The sequence below is a fragment of the Sebastes fasciatus genome, chromosome 1, assembly GCF_043250625.1.
Source record: "Sebastes fasciatus isolate fSebFas1 chromosome 1, fSebFas1.pri, whole genome shotgun sequence".
Taxonomy (NCBI): Eukaryota; Metazoa; Chordata; class Actinopteri; order Perciformes; family Sebastidae; genus Sebastes; species Sebastes fasciatus.
The window spans coordinates 26,841,198-26,859,197 of NC_133795.1; the positions used below are offsets into that span (position 1 = coordinate 26,841,198).

Sequence of the window (18,000 nt, forward strand, 5' to 3'; positions counted from 1 at the left end):
AGGTTATTAGGGTCACGGACCCCCATTTGATAAGATTTCATTAAGACCAGAATTCTATAGTTGAGGAGATAACCGTGGGGGAAGTGAAACCTATGATCAAAATAGTCACTCTTACTCATAGTGGGCTCGCTTCTATAGTAAATTAAATAGTGAAAATAAACTATTCCCCATTTTTCTGGGGAGCCCCTGGAACTCCCTCAAGGACCCCTGTGGGTCCCCGGACCCCTAGTTGAGAACCACTGTATTAGAGAGCAGAAGAAATCCTGAGCATATAAAACCAAAGTTTAATGTATGTCCTACTAGAGAATACAAATGGAGGGAAAAGTACGACTTCTAGGTGCCACCAGGGGTCAGAGAGATTTTAGTTTTTTGTTTGTGATTTGACCAACCCTTTAAAGTAATATGTAAATGAGACACCTTGGTGTGGTGGGCGATGACAGTTCAGGATATTTGCCGCTGCTGGTCCGTCTCAGGCCGTGCAGTTTCACAGTGGACTCTCCTGTGGACAAAGTGTCTCCTTTCAGAGAGCAACAGTCCATGTCTGCACCCACAGCCTTGGCCTTGGCCCTCTCCTTCTCCTTCTCTCGGTCCGTCATGTTCACCGGGCCTGCGCTCGTTCGATTGGACATCTTACTGCCGCAGCTACTGGGCTCTTTAACCCTGGGGCCTGTGGAGGCCATGGGCACAGGCCTCAAACTCAACAGACTGGGATCAATGGTGCCGCTGATAGGTCGAGGCGCGGGGCGACCAATCACGCTGAACGTGCTCGATTTGGCCGGCCGCGGCAGGCTGCGGTACTGAATGCTGTTCCTGGCGATTGGCATCATGAAGCTCTGCTCGCTGCTGGCGTCAAAACTGTTCTTTCGACCCGAGGGTATTCCCCCTCCCACAGGCTTCACAGGGATGCCAGATGACTTGGGGGTTTTCCCCACAGTGGCAGAGCCACTGGAGATGGTGGCGCCCCCTGCTGTCATAACAGTGGCGGTACCAGTGGCTGTTGGTGGTTTCTTGTAGCCATAGGAAGCTCCAGCTGTGGGTTTAACCAAACCTGACGGGGGCTTGCGGTGCTCTCCATGGTGATCCCTTCCAGCGTCTGAACGGGACCGTTGTAGACCAGCAGTTTTGAGGGAAATCCTGGATTTATCCAGCGGCTTCTCAGTTTTAGGTGCTAGATAAAGAAAGACATCGTATAGTTGAATAACAACAATATGGCAATTTCAATAACAATTGACAGGAAGCAGCAAGAATGTTTGGGGTGCTGTTTGTTCTGTTACCACCGTGACTCTGACAAGAACAAGCTACTCAAAAACAGACGGATAGATTACAAATTAACGGACAGACTGAATAGGTTGTTGGGCCAGTAAAACCAGTAAACTTGGGCTAACAAAAATGAAAACAACCCCACTTAAAAGACTGGAACCTGAATGGATAATCATCACACATCATTTCTCTTTAACTAGACACTTTCACATAACAGTAAGAGATAAAATATAAGCAAGAAACATCTGTATTTACTTAGAGAGCTGATGTGCCCATGACGTCAAAGGTGACTCACCAACTGACTCTGACTTAAAAGGGTCTTATGCAAAATTAAACTAAACTACATGTTTTGACCATATCATAAGACAGTGAAATAATCAATCAAAATCAGATCTGCATGGATCATTAAAGTAAAAGCACAGAGCTGTGGCGATTGAACGACTCATTAAAAGGATAAGGATAAAGGGTAATCTTTTTTTCCATTCATACAATCAGATCTAATTGTAATCACTTGTGTTCAAAGCTAAAACTAAGCTGAGGAAAAATAAAATGAAAGGCCAAGAAATGTTGGTATTGGAACTCACTTTTAACATTATCATTTAATCGTGGCATGTTTTGTTGGGGGATTAAATAAATGTAGTCGCTGCAGATGGCAGACACAGCGTCTCTGCGGACATGTACAACAGTAAGTAACCGGCTTTTCTCTGAGATAATAGCAGAAACATTGCTCTGGGCTTGAAGCTCAATGAAACGGATTTAATGGTGCATTTTTTCCCTTCAGCATACTGAGCTGTGCTACAAATCAAAACCTGGCTTACGCTAAAGGGGTACACTTCTGCATTCATCTTGATACCAAGCAGATATCCGTCTTGGCTGCTCTATAAACAAGCTGTTTTACATTTGGACACAGAATATGAAGAGATAATGGATGACATAGATTTTGTAGTTTAAACAAGTTAAAAACAGAACAATTTCTCAAAACCAAATTTCTACAGGACGGGAATAGCAGAGAAGAGAACAGGCTGATAAAAACTCTTCGATCTCACCTGCAACTTTCAGCGTGCTCTGGGAGGTATGGGTGATGGGGGAGGTCACGCCTATGGGAGGATTACGACCCTTTTTGAAACTTCCTGGCTGACCCAAGCTCTGAGGCTTCCTCAGTTCTCCTTTACACCCCGAGTCTTCACTGAGGCTCGGAGGCTTCTTCCTCCACTTGCTCGGGGCCTCCGTCTTGAGACTCCCCGTGTCGTAGCTGCAGCTGTCGAGCTTGTGGACGGCCTTTCCGTCCTCGCTGTACCAAGAGAGTCCGCTTTCCACCAGGGAGCGCTTCTCTGCGTCAGTGCGGAGCTGCAAAGAGAGGAAGGGAAGAGGCACAGCGTGGGTGAACCGTCAGACATGGTCTGTGTTATCTATGTTCTCTGTAATCTTTGTTTCATCTCAGCTGCATTCCAGTGGGAAAGAGAGACAAACTGATCTGCCCCGAGCGGATTAAAGAAAACAGACAAAGGAAGGAAAACAAAAAATAAGAAAAACTGTATGGACTTTAGAGAAAAATCAACACATTATAGATAAATAAAGAAGAATTGAGGAGAGCTTGAGCATCTATTTTTGTAAAGTACACAAAAAAAGAAAAACGATCATGTGGTGCATCGAGGAGGTGGCACTGAGGACAAAATTGGGCATGCTGCTTCTTGGCACCTTATTAATGCAATATAGAGTGGCAGATGGCTCATTGAGTAGCACTAATAATCATTTCTGCTTAATGAGCATTTTGTAAGTAAGCAAAAAGACAAAATGTTTACCTGTGTGAAAGGTAGAAACCAGTACCACTTATCTAAACTGAACACCAGGTTTGATCAGATTTAAACATCTCCAGACATGTTTTAAGACATCGTTTGTGTCTGGTATGTTTTTTTCCCCACAATAAGTTCATTCATTTCTTAAAATGACAACTACTTCTCCCTTTATTGAAAAATTCAGAATATAAATGTCACAAAATCATACTCTTACATGCATGTCTTAAGGTGAGCACAGAGAAACTTTCCACCTTCAGATGAACCTGAAAACAGTCTTCTAGTGTGAAACTGTGCAGGTCAAACATCCAAGTGAAGGAACAATAAGCAGGACACATTTTCCAGTGAAAAGGGGCTCCAGGCTCAGTGTAACAACCAGAAGTCAACATGTAATTTTCTGAACAGAACAAAACAGAGAACTGCCACAGTATAGATTTATTACACTGTGACATTTTCATTTAATGACAGAGATGAGGTCTCTGTGGTGCCTTTCTGTAGCCTTGTCAAAATAAAAGGACTCGCATTTAACACACAATACAAAGTAAATCACAAAGAGACGCATTAAAAAATGCTTCAAGTAAAGGTCTTGGCCTTTCACAACAAGAAGCAAGATAAAAAGGAAAGCCGAACGCCGTTCACGGACTGTTAGGTGCATTATTTCAGCTCACCATAGCAGAAGAGTTGCGTCTGGATCCCAGGGGTGTGCTGGGGAGCGAGTTAAGGGAGGAGCTGACGTTGAACTCCTCTGAGCTGAGGTTCTCCGAGCCATCGCCGTCACCGTCGCTGAGCCCGCTGCTGATGGAGCTGCTCTCGTCCCAACTGAAACGAGACAGGATGACCACTTAGCAAAAAATGCGCCGGTATCGAGTAAATGGCAACGTGTGAATGTACAGTAAAGCTGAGTTTGAAGGAACAAAAGGCTGGCAGCAACAGAGACATGTCCATCTGCCTGCAGTAAGCTGTCTCTGGAGGTGGCCACATGCTCAAACAAGCAGGTAATTTCAACATGGCTGCAGCTGCTTTGATTCAACTAAAACACCAGAGCAACAGACCATATGGTGACCAAAGCTTCAATAAAGTACGAGTTTTTCACTTATTATCTAATTGCCTCTGCCATGTACTTAGTGAATTCCAATACTTATTAAAAAAGATATGTTCTGTATCTGTTCTTGTATATCAAATAGCTTTGATTGTAGTGCCAGAGGTTGTAATTAATTAATTTTGACGGATCCAGAATCTATGACAGCTCCATAAAACTCATGCTTGGAACTTTCTTCACCCACTATAAGCCACCGTTCACAAACTCTACTAAGGTGAATGAAGCTTTCAGCAAACCACTAGAGCTTATTTTGGGAAACAGCTATAGCAGTCATGATAAAATGGTCAGCTTGGACAGTTAATTTTAAGCTTAAAAAAAATATACAAACTTAAGCCATCATTTAATAAATCACCACGACAGCAAAGCTAACAGTTCTTAAACAGGGGCCAACACTGTGCAGCTTCAAGGGAAACTTTACAGGATGTGCTGATAAATCACGCTGAATAAAAAGTATGGCGACTGACAGCTCAGGGTTTAAAAGAAGGCGGTCTGGTATGCGCTAAAGAAGCAGGATGAGGGGAAATCAGAGTGACAGGCTTCTGACCCCTCCCTGACCCCTTCCCTCCACCCGACGACGAAGTCGCCCTGAAACAGATGCTGCCAGACTGGCCTCTCTTGTGTGAGGACGGCAGGGACAGCTCAGAGAAACTGCTCACTGGGCATCAGGTCTCTGGATACATGATATTTGAATACATTTAAAATGCAGATGGAGTTCAACAAGAGGTGCAGCCGTTCAGTCAACCAAAACATCGCATGAGGATAAAACAATTCAGAGTCAGAGGGGAGTTTAAAATTGAAGAGGAAAACATTCTTATGTGCTTTAGTGGAGCAATAATGCCATGTTGAATATAAAAATGATATCTCCAGAGAGCTAAACGCGAGTCCAACTCAAGATTTGTATAATTAACGTTCCCCATCATTACTACTACTGCTGGCAACCGCAGGTGGTAATCAAATTCACGTTGGCGCACAAAAATGTGGCACAGTGGAAAAGGTGAATTAATAAGGCCCTTTAAAAAGCTCAGTCACTGCTTGAGCTGAATCTTTTCCCCTTTCTTTTGCTTTCCCTCGCTGAGCTGAAAATGCTCTCTGTGGCTCCGCAGTCTGCAATTAGCAGAGGCACGGAAACATGGAATTGCATAGAAAAATACAGGGAGACAAAAATGGCCCGTACACGTTCAGAATTGGATTTAAATCACATGGCTGCAACTGAGCTGTAGTCACGGTTGTAAAAACACTTTGGTTTTCACCGTTCTGATGCACTAAAGCAACATTTTAGCAAAGTGATTTGTGACCTCAGAGGCGTAGTTTGACACGAGCAGGGGGGGAAAAAAAACGGAGATTAATGCTTGATTTGAGTATTTTAAAAATGTTTTTCAAATACCGTCAATAGTGGAGAATCATTTTGATTTACATTAGGCCCAGATGTTCGTGGTATGTTTGAACAATACCGCCTCTGTCAGGGGGCGACAGAGGGGCCGTGAATAACCCCCACAGGGATGTCAGCCTGAGAAGAGGCAGGAGGGCCCGTGGGCTGTTGATACTACGAGCCAAAAGTGTCTACTCCCGGAGGTGAAATCTAGACAGGGAGAGGGTGGGAGTATACGCCAGCAAAAGTGCATACTTTCATACATGGGGTGGCAATTAACTTTTTGTTTTCGGTGGCACAACTCCAACATCTCTCTGATTTGTGCTATTATTTGAGTTGGGTTGCTGTGAAAGCTTTTGGATTTAAAAAAGACTGAGGGATGATTGGTGCTGTGGAGCAGGGCGGGGATCACTGTCCAGACTTGGACCTGGATCTAACAGCATCACTAAAACACACACACGGGACACACATTCAAGTGCTGGGATGGCAAGACTTGTGTCACTGCAAAGATAGATGAACAAAAAAACATGCACACATGACATTATATAGAGATCTAGGAAGTTGAACTGCTATGTATAGGCTATAAGCTCTACCCTATTGTAGCTATAAAAACCAGATGAAATGGCACACAGTAAGAAGAATGTATCTTGCAGTTCACTTCTGGCACTGCGTCTATTTTCTGCATATGGGACAGCAAAAGACAAAGCTCTCCAGGGTGCATGCCTCTGGCTGAGTGAGTGGTGAAGACATCCTCTATTATACAGATAGCTGTGGTGTTCTGCTCCTCCAAGAGGAACACAATGTGTTTCCACAGATGTTATCATTCCTGGTGCCAAAGCATTGTCAACATAAGTTCAGTATTTTCAACTTCATGTCAACATAATGCACACGTGTATAATAACTCTTGTAACAGTAAGCTTAAATAAAGAAAAATAACTGCTTAACGTTACTGAACTAAATTTTCTCGTTAAAGTAACGTTATTCCAGTATAATTTAATTATGTTTTCATTTTTTTTAATACTTTATTTTTTCCTTTTTTCAAGGTTGTTTTCATATATGCAATTTACAGTTCGTAATTACAATAGTTTATAAACTAATTTTTAAGTAGATGAGCTTATAGACAAACTCATTATGTACACTAGAGAAAACAACTTCAACATTCAAAATTAAAATAAAATTAAGAAAATAAATAATAATAATAATAATAATAATAATAATAATAATGATAATTATAAAAAGAAAGAATAGAGTTAAAAAAAAAAAAAAAATAATAATACAAAAATAGGAGTAATAATTAATTAAATCAACAAATAAGTTAATAAAAAATAAATGTACATGTGCACACATATGCATCCTCCTTCACGTCAGGTCACCTCCAAGCATATGTATATGTGCATGCTTGTTAACACATGTAACTATATGTTTCCTTCTGTTAGACTCCATCTCTTCTCTAAAACATCCTCCATATTCCTCATTTTGTGAGTTCCCTTTTCCATAACTTTTACTTCTTGAATTATTTATTTTTTTAAGTACAAACAAATGTAATAAAACCAGCCGAATTCATCCTCCAGTCCAGAGTGCTTAATCGGCTAATGTTACTAAACTGTACAGATAGTAAAAAGCCTGGTAATGTTAATAATGTCTTAAATCTATCAATAGACCTATGAGCCCTCGGTCCCTATGAGAGATAACGTTAGACAGTCTGTAGTTAGAGGGTTAATACAGAGAAATCACACCTTAAACATGTCGGTAAAGTTGTTCAGTGTGTTTAAAGTAAGACAGTAATGAAATATCATCTTTACCGTGTGGTGAAGACTAAAGTCCTGTTAGCTCTTCTCGGTGCAGACTGCAGCGGAGGAACTTTACCGATCAACACCCGGCCGCTCATCTCATCTCATTAATGAGACCAGTTTACTGAACTTCCGTTAATTATCCTCCGTGTGAGCTGCTCAGATTCACTTTCATCTCCTCCGTAAAGAAAAAAGACCCCCGTTTCTCCCATTCAGCGAGCAGAGAGAGAGAAGCGGTCTGCGGACTGGACAGGAGGCAACACCCCCCTTACCAAAGGGAAGGAAAGAAAGAGAGAAGCAGAGAGCAGAGACTCTGATGTTGCTCTGAGAGATGATGGCCAACGGCTGGCGAGCTGCAACCATGGTAACCCGTGGTGTGAACCGTTACTGACCGTTAGCCTACCTAGTGATCTGATTACCCATTATGAAGTTAAAAAAACATGACTTACTGATTTATGTTCTTTATGTAGCTACTGAAATATCTCACTTTTAAATCTGAATTCACAAAAACAGTATATTAGCCTAGCTATGAAGAATGGCCTTAAAATTAGCTTGTCAGTCATTAGCAAATTGCCAGATAGAGAGAGAGCCAATTAAAGGGGCATTTCACTAATTTTACACATGAAGTTCAGTTTGCTCCCCATAAGAAGTACTACTCAGCCTGTAAAAAACAAAATGATATATATATTGTATATAGCTTAATGTAGCCTATTCTGTGGCTCTAGCTTTCCAGTTTGAAAAAAAACCCTGATGATATCATCAGGGTTAAAGGACTGTTTGTAACTTCTTACACGTATAAATCACCCGGGTTGGTGTCCCATGCGCGCTCGTGTGTGGCTACGCTGTTCAGACAAGACTCCAACACAAACTACACGGAAGCACCAAAACCACGAAGTTATATCTAGTGAAGCCCGTCTGTTAAACAGTGTTGGCCGCGGTCGGAGTACGCGGTCGGAGACCGTAGCTTTGGTCTCCAGGGCCGGAGTCTCTGCTGTACTTTGCTCCTCTGCCTGCCTGCTTGCCTTCACTCAGCTCGCTCCACCTCTACACATGCATGCGCGCACACTACACACTGCAGAAGACTTCGTAGCTCTGAGAATATCTAGTGGATGTTTGTGCAGAAATAACTGCTGCAGCTCCTCCAGATCAACAGAGGTTTCCCGTGACGGGGCTCCGCAACGAGAAACGTTATCGTCTCCGACCGGGTGCCGGTGTTTTCCCTGTTCCCTCCGACCGCGGTCGGGAGGCTGAAGCAGGAAAAGCCAACACCAGGATCAGCAGTGATTCATGGAGAGACCTTCGTCTGGTCAGCTAACATTACTGCCAAGCAGGTAAAATATAGAGTGATATTGTGGTTTTAGCTGACGTGTGTCGCCTCACTGTTTTGAGCAATGCTCGTTCGTGTCTATGTAGAGCGAGCACAACGACGCTGACTTTCGTTGACTTAACGGCCACAGGTGTCGCTGTTAACAAGCATTTCTGATTCTTACAAACAGTCCCTTTAAGAAAAACATGACAAAAACTATAATTAGCCCAATTTGCAAGGCAGTAATCTAATGGGGTGATCATGCTGCTCATCAGCTGCTGTAAGGAATTTAAGCAATAAGAATTGGGCAGATATTAAAATATAGTAAGGCTCATTTTGTGATGAGTGCTGAATGGTGCTTATTGTTGAAATACTTCAGAGTCTCAAATAGAGTGCGCCAGGGATGACGTATTTTTGTAGGTGATGCTAACTAGAAAGTTAGCATCACCCTGAGTTCCTTCGACAAAAAGCCAATGAGATTTATATTATTATTGTAGAAAATAAGCTCTGTGGCAAACAAACGTTTATGATACTTACACGTTTTGTTCAGCAAGATAATCTTAACAAATGAACACCATTTCTATGATATTTGAAGCGTGAATGAAATCGCTGTAAGTAAAAAGCTAACGTTAGGCTATAAACACGGTCGCATGAGAGAGTATACACAACGAGGCTGTAAAGGCGGACGAGTTGGCGTGATGACGTATTGTACTCACAATCATTTAGCCGCTTGTTAGCAACCGCCTTGTTTAAGACATATAAAAGCTTCAAAATTCACAATGGGGTATTTATTGATGTACTTTATGTCGTAGAATAAAACATTAAAATCTCTTCAGCTTGTGTTAACCACAGATCTAACTAAAAACCCATTCAAAAAACCCATTGACTTCCAGACGAGGGCTGGTGCTAAAATGCAAACTCATTTCCAGGTTTTAGGTCTCATTCCTGTAGCACCAGTGTAAACGGTGTTTGGTCCGTCTCAAACTCAACAAATGCTGTGATGAATGAAGGATTTAGTCTTGGTGATTTCACAAGTGAGTCTTTGGGGTGATTGTCAGGGTTTTAAACAGACTTTTAACTGGGCAACTAAATTAAAAGCCACAAAAATAAACCTTCCTCAGACTCACTTTCACTTTAAAGGGATTACCATGATCAGTGTCTTTAAAAATAAAACATGTTCCGTCTTCATTCATTACCTTCTAGGGGCCTTGCTGGAAAAACTCACTCCAAGGTAAGGCCTGAATCACTGCGAGAGCAAAACCACAAACCCACAGATGACACGAGGACCTCCAGTAAGGCATGAGTAGCCTTGGAAAACCTCCCTCCCCCTCTCATTAGCAGTGGAACAGACTCACGGGGATGATCTCACCAGATCCCAGCTCTGTAAACTAACCTCTCCAGGAGGTAAAGGCTCTGCAGGCCAAGGAGGTCTCACTCCATGTTCACATCTTAGGCCAACAATCGGTCCGTCAACTGGTTCAAAATGTGCTGACAAAAGATTATACGTGATCACACGACATGAATCCGTGCTAATTTCATCTTGCGGGAGATCCTTTACAAAGCAGATACAACAAAGATGAAATGTCAAAACCACATTAAGACTGTCAAAAGTTAATATTTCAAACATAAGAACTTATTGACCCTTATGTGTTATAGTTTTGAGTCTCTCTCTCTGTTTTTCCACATCAGGCCACATTTTGTAATATAAATACAGAGTCAGCTTAAATGGAATTTAACTGTGGTTTTACTTTTTGTTGAAATTAAACAACTATTTTTGCTGTCAGTGTGTGTGCACCAGACATACAGGCATTCATCAAAACATCTTTCACAGAATGAGATGCTAGTTTGATAAAAGATTGTTGTGTCTGCCTCCATCTTTTTGTCACTCTGATCATCACGCTCATCAGCCGGTTGCTCTTTTTGTTTTGCTCACAAAAACTATAAAACATTTTTGTTCACATACCTGTTGGTTACTTCAAAACTTTTATTTTCTAATAGCAAAACAAAAACGTATATGTCTTTGCCCAGAATGATAAATTGTTTACAGTACTCAAAAGAGAGCCGTGTTGCTCTCGTCTCCTGTTTATCTCAGCCAGGCCACAGAGCTGCTAAACAAGCCGTCCTCTGAAAAGCCTTGAAGTCATGTTTGTACTGTATACTAACAGCTGTCCTGTACCGATAACCAAATGGCTCGTGACAGAAACATCCTCTGCGTGTTTGCTTGTTGCCTGTTGGGTTATTTACAAACTGTTAAAATAGAGATTCAACCCATCTGTGGGAGGTCATTGCACCATGAGGACCTTTACTTACGTCACCAGACAAGAAACCCTTTTCATGATCTGACCTTTACTGTTACTGTTGTGGCTTTTGTACTTTCGGTGAGGTCAGCCTCTGGTGCAGTAAACTGTGCTCTAATATGTGAGTCTAAAATGCATTTAAAAAAATTAAAGGGGATAAAGGATAGAGACATAAAATCCCCAAAATCTCTTCCTTGATATATTGTAAATATTTAGCACTAAATGGCAGCTGTAACAGTAAACAAGACATCATAACTAGCAACAAGCAAAGGTGAAGAAACTTAAAGGGGACATATCATGCTCATTTTCGGGTTCTTTCTTGTATTTTTTTTTTTTTTTACTAGAATATGGTTACATGCTTTAATGTTCAAAAAACATATTATTTTTCTCATACTGTGTCTGAATAAACCTGTATTCACCCTCACCCTCTCGTTTTAGCGCCTGTCTCTTTAAGAGCCCCCCCTGAAAAAGCCCAGTCTGCTCTGATTGGCTTGAGAGAAAAATATGATGCACCTTTGCAAAGGTAGTTCTCAAGCATGTGGGCGGTATATTCTAATGAGCCTGCATGTGACAAAGGAAGGGGAGCAAAATCTAAATGGCTTGTTGAATCACATGTTTTATGATCGAGGCAGCCCACAAAAAAATGACTGGGGTTCTTATTCCAGAGTTTGTGGGTTGGTAGGAACTCCAGATACCCAAATGTATGTGCACAAGTACTGCAAAAAGTTAAATATTCATGGTATGTCCCCTTTAGAGTCTGTCAAATTATAATAAATAACTAAAAGTATGACAACCATGACGATTGTTGTAAGTCTCATTCATAACCATGGATATTATTATGAAGCTATATAACATTCTCTACTCTTCTGGAAAGGCTTTCCACAAGATTTGGAAACCTGGCTGCAGGGATTTGTTGTTCCAGTTCATCCCGAAGGTGTCGGATGAGACTGAGGTCAAGAATATGTTGATTGCCAGTAAAGTCTTCCACACCAAATGTGGAAAAACATTTTTTCATGGACCTCGCGCTGTGCGCAGAGGCACTGTTATGTTGAAATAGGAAAGGGCCCACACATATTGTCTAAAACGTATCATTAAGATTTCCCTTAATTGGACATAAGGGGCCTAACCAAAAGCATGATAAACAGCCCTATGGTATATCAAGTATAGTGTGAGGACCGGGGAGACATAATGCATCTTCCAGTCACAATAGCATGTTATTTTTAGATGACACTATTCCATAATAAATAAGAAAACATACATTTTGAGCAGGTAAAACTACATCCAAGTACAAAACCTCAGTTAACCTTACAGGAGATAATAAAATAATACAGTAACCCTGCATGACTTTAATCTGAGTTGCTGCTATACATCCTGTCTCCATGGGGTGTCGTGACATTAGATTTCCAGCAGGAGGCACAATGAGTTAAAGCTGTGCCTCCTATGGCTACAGTTTAGTGTGTGCACTCTGTAACTGTGTATTAAAGGAGGCACCACTTGGCATTGAGAAGAAAAAAAAATAGGACTTCACTGGATTGTGAAGCCTTTGATGCAGAGAAAGAGCAGACATTGCTCTACTCAGTGGATTCAATGGTACAATGTGGGGGATTTTTCCAGAGAGACAGCATCACAGGCTGTTTAAATATCGTTCATTCAAAAAGGACTACAGATGAAAAAGCCAGCGGAGCTTTGTTGCAGCACATCTCTGATCTTCCCGGTACCATAATTTTGATCCGTATTGAGCCTGACCGTGGCTAGGCAAATAGGATCGGGCTTCATCACAGAGCAGTGGCATATCAGTGTAGTAAATGGGTCTGAGATGCATCAGTGACTGCGTCTGGCCGCCCCATCTTCGCAAGGCCCCAGAAAATGGACTCGTCGTCTGATTATTGGACTGGAAAATTAATGTACAGTCTCCATCAGTCTCAGACAGGAAACTTCCCCCCGCAGATGTACTGTAGCCACGCCACAGCTGATGCACACTTCATCCTGAGACCCACAGTCTCATGCGGTGCCACATTTACAGCCTTAGTCTGGAATACTCTGCTGTTCGTTTAATATAAGTTTGCATTGTCCTCGTACTGTGTGTTCATCTCAGCCGCTGCACTAAGACAAATTAAAGGAAAACACCACCCAAATTAAGAAATCCAATATGTTATTCCCATGGCCGAGGGAAGTTCAATCAATATTTGTGAACATGAGCTGCTCTCTCTCAAAGCCAGAAACCAGAGAAGTAAGTCTCAAACTTGTGATGTCATGGGGTAAACAGTCTGGAGCTGCTCCATAGACAATGAGACTCAGACCTGCAGAATGTTTGTTTTCTTTTTTCTATTCTAGTGCTGTCTGTTGTGAAACAGAAAATGTGCCCATATACTCCCATATGATTCTCCTGGGTGCTCTCAGTGTCATCTATAACCATTTTCCCAATTCATTGCCTATGAAGCAGCTCCACACTTTATACCCTATGACATCACAAGTTTGAGTTTTAGCACTCTAATTTTTGGATTTGGGAGAGAGTTGTTCATGTTTACTAATATTTTTTGGACTGTTTTAGACCATAGGAATAACATGTATGAATTATGAAAATGGGCGTAGTTCCCCTTTAATATCAACTTGATCGATGTGGCACATAAACACTGAACTTGAACCGACTCTGCTTGCTGTCTGACTAACTCTGTCTAATGCAGATTCAGTATCAAGTTGAGTTGAAGCACTGCCAGATCCGACACAGAGCAGTATATTAATCTGAAGCAACCAGACCTTATTAGCCATACTTAAAGCAGATAATCTGACATTTTTGTACCAACTTCAAACAAACAGAGTGATGAATGTGGAATGATGGATTAACACGTACCACGTGATTCACATTTTTAAAAAATACAATACTGTGAGCCAAAACAGTATCGCATTTTCCACCTGGGGCTGAGTGTTATGGGGTCCAAACTGCACGCCCAGACGACCACACGCAGACACGATACAGGGATGATTCATACTCCCTGGGGTGCTGCTGTAATGGTCCATTATTCACGTGGCGGAGGATGCTGGTGGAGGAGCGTTTGTTCTTGGGGTGGAGGGGCTTCTAGATCCAGTATTTCACTGACCCTTGTTGAGGAATGAGAGCTCCATATTGACCCCAGATGTGTTTGAGCTGCTGACTGTGGGAGCCTATGTGTGCTCTATGTCTGGGTAACAGTAACACATAGCAGGAGTGGTTGCTTTTCGTTATGGCTCCATTTTGAAGATTACAAATTAACTAAAAAAGCATTTCAAATGACTTTATCTGAGTGTGTGTGTGTGCGTGTGTGTGTGTGTAGTCTTCAGAGGCAAGAAAACAACATCCCTCCTTGCAGAGCAGTAGCCCGTGAAGGACTGACCCCAAGTGGTGGCCTCACTAAACTGTAATCCCAGCAGTGCCTGCAGAGAACCAGAGCAAAGAGGCCAAAACCCAATTTTTGTGCAGATGGGTTTAAGTGGGTCAGAAAACGTGTGAGGCTTCAATAGTTAGGGAAGCACTATAGTAAGGTCTGACCCGGGCAGGAAAGGGAAATTGAATGCAGACTGCCGGAGGCACAGATCCAGGATCAGATGACTGCAGCAAACCCTCTGTGCATTACAGAATGTGTCTGTCGATACACATAGTTTTCCATGAAGTGAGGCTGTAAAAGTACAAACGCTCACTGAGCTTTGAACAGATCCACTCACTAGCATGGGCAAAGCTTTATTATGGTTACCATGGAAATGACATTGCCATTGCCAGAGGAGCAAACTAAGCCAAGGGCTTATCTACAATATACAGTAGGCAAAGATAGCACTGGAATGCATTGAGTTCTTGTGAGGGGTGAAAATGTGTCTCATATTTTGTCTTAAATATGCAATTGTATGCTTTTGCTTTTAGGGTAAAGGGATTATATATATTTGTTATTTTTGGGTCAATCATACAGTATTCAATATCAGATTTATGGAAAAATTGCTTGAATGAAACTATTTTTCCGCAAGCAGTACTACTGTAAATCCTGGCAATACCAGGACACAAATGGAAACACAAACAATAGCTTTATAGACAGACAGCTCTCCCCCACAACGCCAATTATAAAACAATCTAATTAAGTGGTTAGCATGCCATCTTCACACCCGTCTCTCTCCCTGTGTCTCACTCAGTCTCTCATTTTCTCTGCCTGTTTCTTTCATTCTTTCTTTCCACAAACCAGCAGTCGATGCACACACACACATCCTCCACACATATATCCGTTCAGCAGCTATCACACTGACACACAAGGCGGCCCATCAGTGGGTCAGTGGAAGACGGTTGCCATGGCAGCACATCCCGAGCCATGTTGCCGCATGATCGGGAGGTGTGATGCTGCTGAACCAGCCTCCTCTCTCTGCTCTGCATTGCTGCCTTACATGCATGCTGCTGCATAGAAACCTAAAAATGGTACAGTCCAGATCCCCAGATGTCCACATCCTCACCCCCCAAACTCGCTGTCACCTTGTAGAATACAGGACAAGCTATTTTCTCTCACCTGCATTGTGTCTTTTTCCACAATATGTAATCTTACTTTATATGCATCAGCTATGATGAAACTGTGACTTGTTCTGTGTCATGGGTGAGGCTATGAGCAGCACATGGTGCCGTCATGAAATCTAATACATTTACCAGATGTATACACATTATCTAATAAAATAATCTGTACTCCCAAAACATACTCTATATCATATCTATACGATATTCTTTATTCAAATTAAATAATCAACTAACATTTAAAATACCTGCACTGTTAATCCCCTTACATTTGCATTACCTCCATTAGCACATACTCTATTACAGTGACAGCTCTCTGAAGTAGTTCTGGTGGTGAGACTCTTCACTAATCACTTCACTGCTGTGTTTTTTTGCTTTATTTTATTCTCATATTTTTATTCCTGTGTGTATATCGTGCTTTGTATGTGTCGTATAAGCTACTGCCTAATTTTCCCTCGGGATAAAAAAGTTTCTTTCTATCCATCCATCATATAAGAGGGTAGAGAGATAAATGTATACTTGTAATTCCTGTTATCTGCAGTACTTTGCACAGTTTCAACAGATATTATTAGAAGTCCCTCTGCGTCTGGCATAACATTAAAGCTGCTCTAATCAATATTTTTTTAATAACAATAGATCAAATGACTATGCATAATGTAAAAGGGGTCGCTCAACCTGAAAAACTCACTGAGAATTATCAACCGATTCTGCACTTCCCCTTCAGCTCTACATAGCGTTTTTGTGTCTTTCGGTTAGTTGTTTTAGTTTTATAGCCCAAAACCGGCAGATAGACAAAGTTACGATTAGCGGGTGAACATAGAGGAGCATTCACCAGCTAAATGAGCCAGATATTTCCCCACAGGAGTTGGTGGAGACCAAAACAGAGCTAAAAGGATTCATCAGGTGGCCAGAAACACAACTCCAAACGTAAGCTAACGTTGCACTGTGTCTGCTGGATGTGTAACTAGGCAACTATTTGCTAACACGTTCGCCATATTGATTTCATGAAGTAATAATACAGTATGTCGATGTATTTACAGCTTGTTGTGCTGCCCCCAAGTGGTCAAAAACATCCGTTAATGCAGGTATAATTGTAAGTTTAACAGCAGAGTAGGTCTAAGCTGGCTACTGAACAGACCACGATTAGCACTGAAGCTACGACAAGAGGAATGAAGTCAAACAAACAGTTTTGTACATCTCGTGATTTAGAGGTGACTTTCAAAAAATAATATTGGCCAAACCTAATTGCCAACGAGTTGGTGTTTATGAAAATCTGACACATGATGGATTATTCCGTTTATCTATTAAAGGTACAGAATCACAAGTCTCAGCATTCTTGTGTTTCAGGTTTTAGGAGAGGATGATGAAATAAAATGTTTTGGAATGGAAACAAGTGAGGCTGGACTTCAGCTTTCTATGAGGCATTGCAGTCATCAATAGCTCTTTATTGCAGCTCTGCAGTCAGCCAAAGAGTCTGGCGTCAAACCAAATGCTGAAAGATATTTGCCTTTTCCTTCTGATGAGATCTTCCAATTTAAGAGTTTCAAACTGTTAATCTGCCAAAATAACACGTAAATCTGTCAGATACAATACTCATGCTCAGGCCGATGAGCCTCCTGTGAAATTCACATGTTCTGCTACAAACATTAGGCCTACATTCATCCCATCAAATAAATGACATTATGGAAAAAACAAGTCATTTTCCCAATGAACATCTGCATTAGACATGAAAAGCCCAACCTGTGCTTACACACTACAGCTGAGTGGCTGTAAAACATCAACCATAATTGACTGAACACCACTAAAATGACACTGAATGCTGAATAGCAGTCATAATATATATACCAGATATGGGAAAAAACAACCCTACACCAGCGATATAATGTGATTACTGCTCTACTCATAAACCAGCATTTTAAATATGGCTTGCAATAGGATGATATCATATGAATGATGGTGAAACTTTGCCAATATGGTGTGAAGAACGTAACCACAGGAAGCTGTTATGATTCTAGACGTGGTCAGACGTGGTCAGGGCCACTCAGAGAAGAAGTGGTGCTTGGTCTTATATAACTTAGTGAAATAAGGGCAATATTACATTTGTTATATTAAATGTAAGCCAACTTTTTCAAGTAGACACAGTGTACTGAGGGCAAGATGGGACATGACGTATAATTCTAATATTACACTGCACATAATTATGGCTATTTCAGTTTGAACTAAAAGTAGTTTGTGCTCTATATTTCCACATTTGAGGTGAGGACAGTTGAAGATGCATAATGCAATTTAATGCAGCCGTCCTATAATGATAAATACTTGAGGCAGTGATTTAACTATGGTAAAGTTTGAGACTGTACTTGGTAGTGTTGTTGTACTGTTTTATTGTATTATATATCAATGAGGTGGACCAATAATTAGTAACCCCTTATAATTATAACAATGAAGCTAATAATAATAAATAACAATATAATTATAATGTAACCACAACAAAGAAAACCTTCAAGATCTACCAGAATTAACACATAAACAGCTAAATTAGTACTTCCAAAAACTCCAACCTGCATTAA

At 41.3% G+C, this 18,000-nt stretch overlaps 1 protein-coding gene across 16 annotated transcripts in view; it reads right to left on the minus strand.

The window, feature by feature from the left end:
* nav1b (neuron navigator 1b) overlaps nt 1-18,000 on the minus strand; it is a 90,169-nt gene that overhangs the window by 23,882 nt on the left and 48,287 nt on the right. For 15 of the 16 annotated variants that reach the window (XM_074640392.1, XM_074640430.1, XM_074640383.1 and 12 more), the window contains 3 exons: nt 3,722-3,872; nt 2,307-2,607; nt 418-1,168 (listed from right to left, as the gene is read on the minus strand). In XM_074640392.1, the coding sequence (XP_074496493.1) occupies nt 418-1,168; nt 2,307-2,607; nt 3,722-3,872 (1,203 nt within the window). Of the gene's footprint in view, nt 1-417; nt 1,169-2,306; nt 2,608-3,721; nt 3,873-7,323; nt 7,625-18,000 lie in introns of those variants that run through there. The other variant, XM_074640523.1, reaches the window with a different exon arrangement.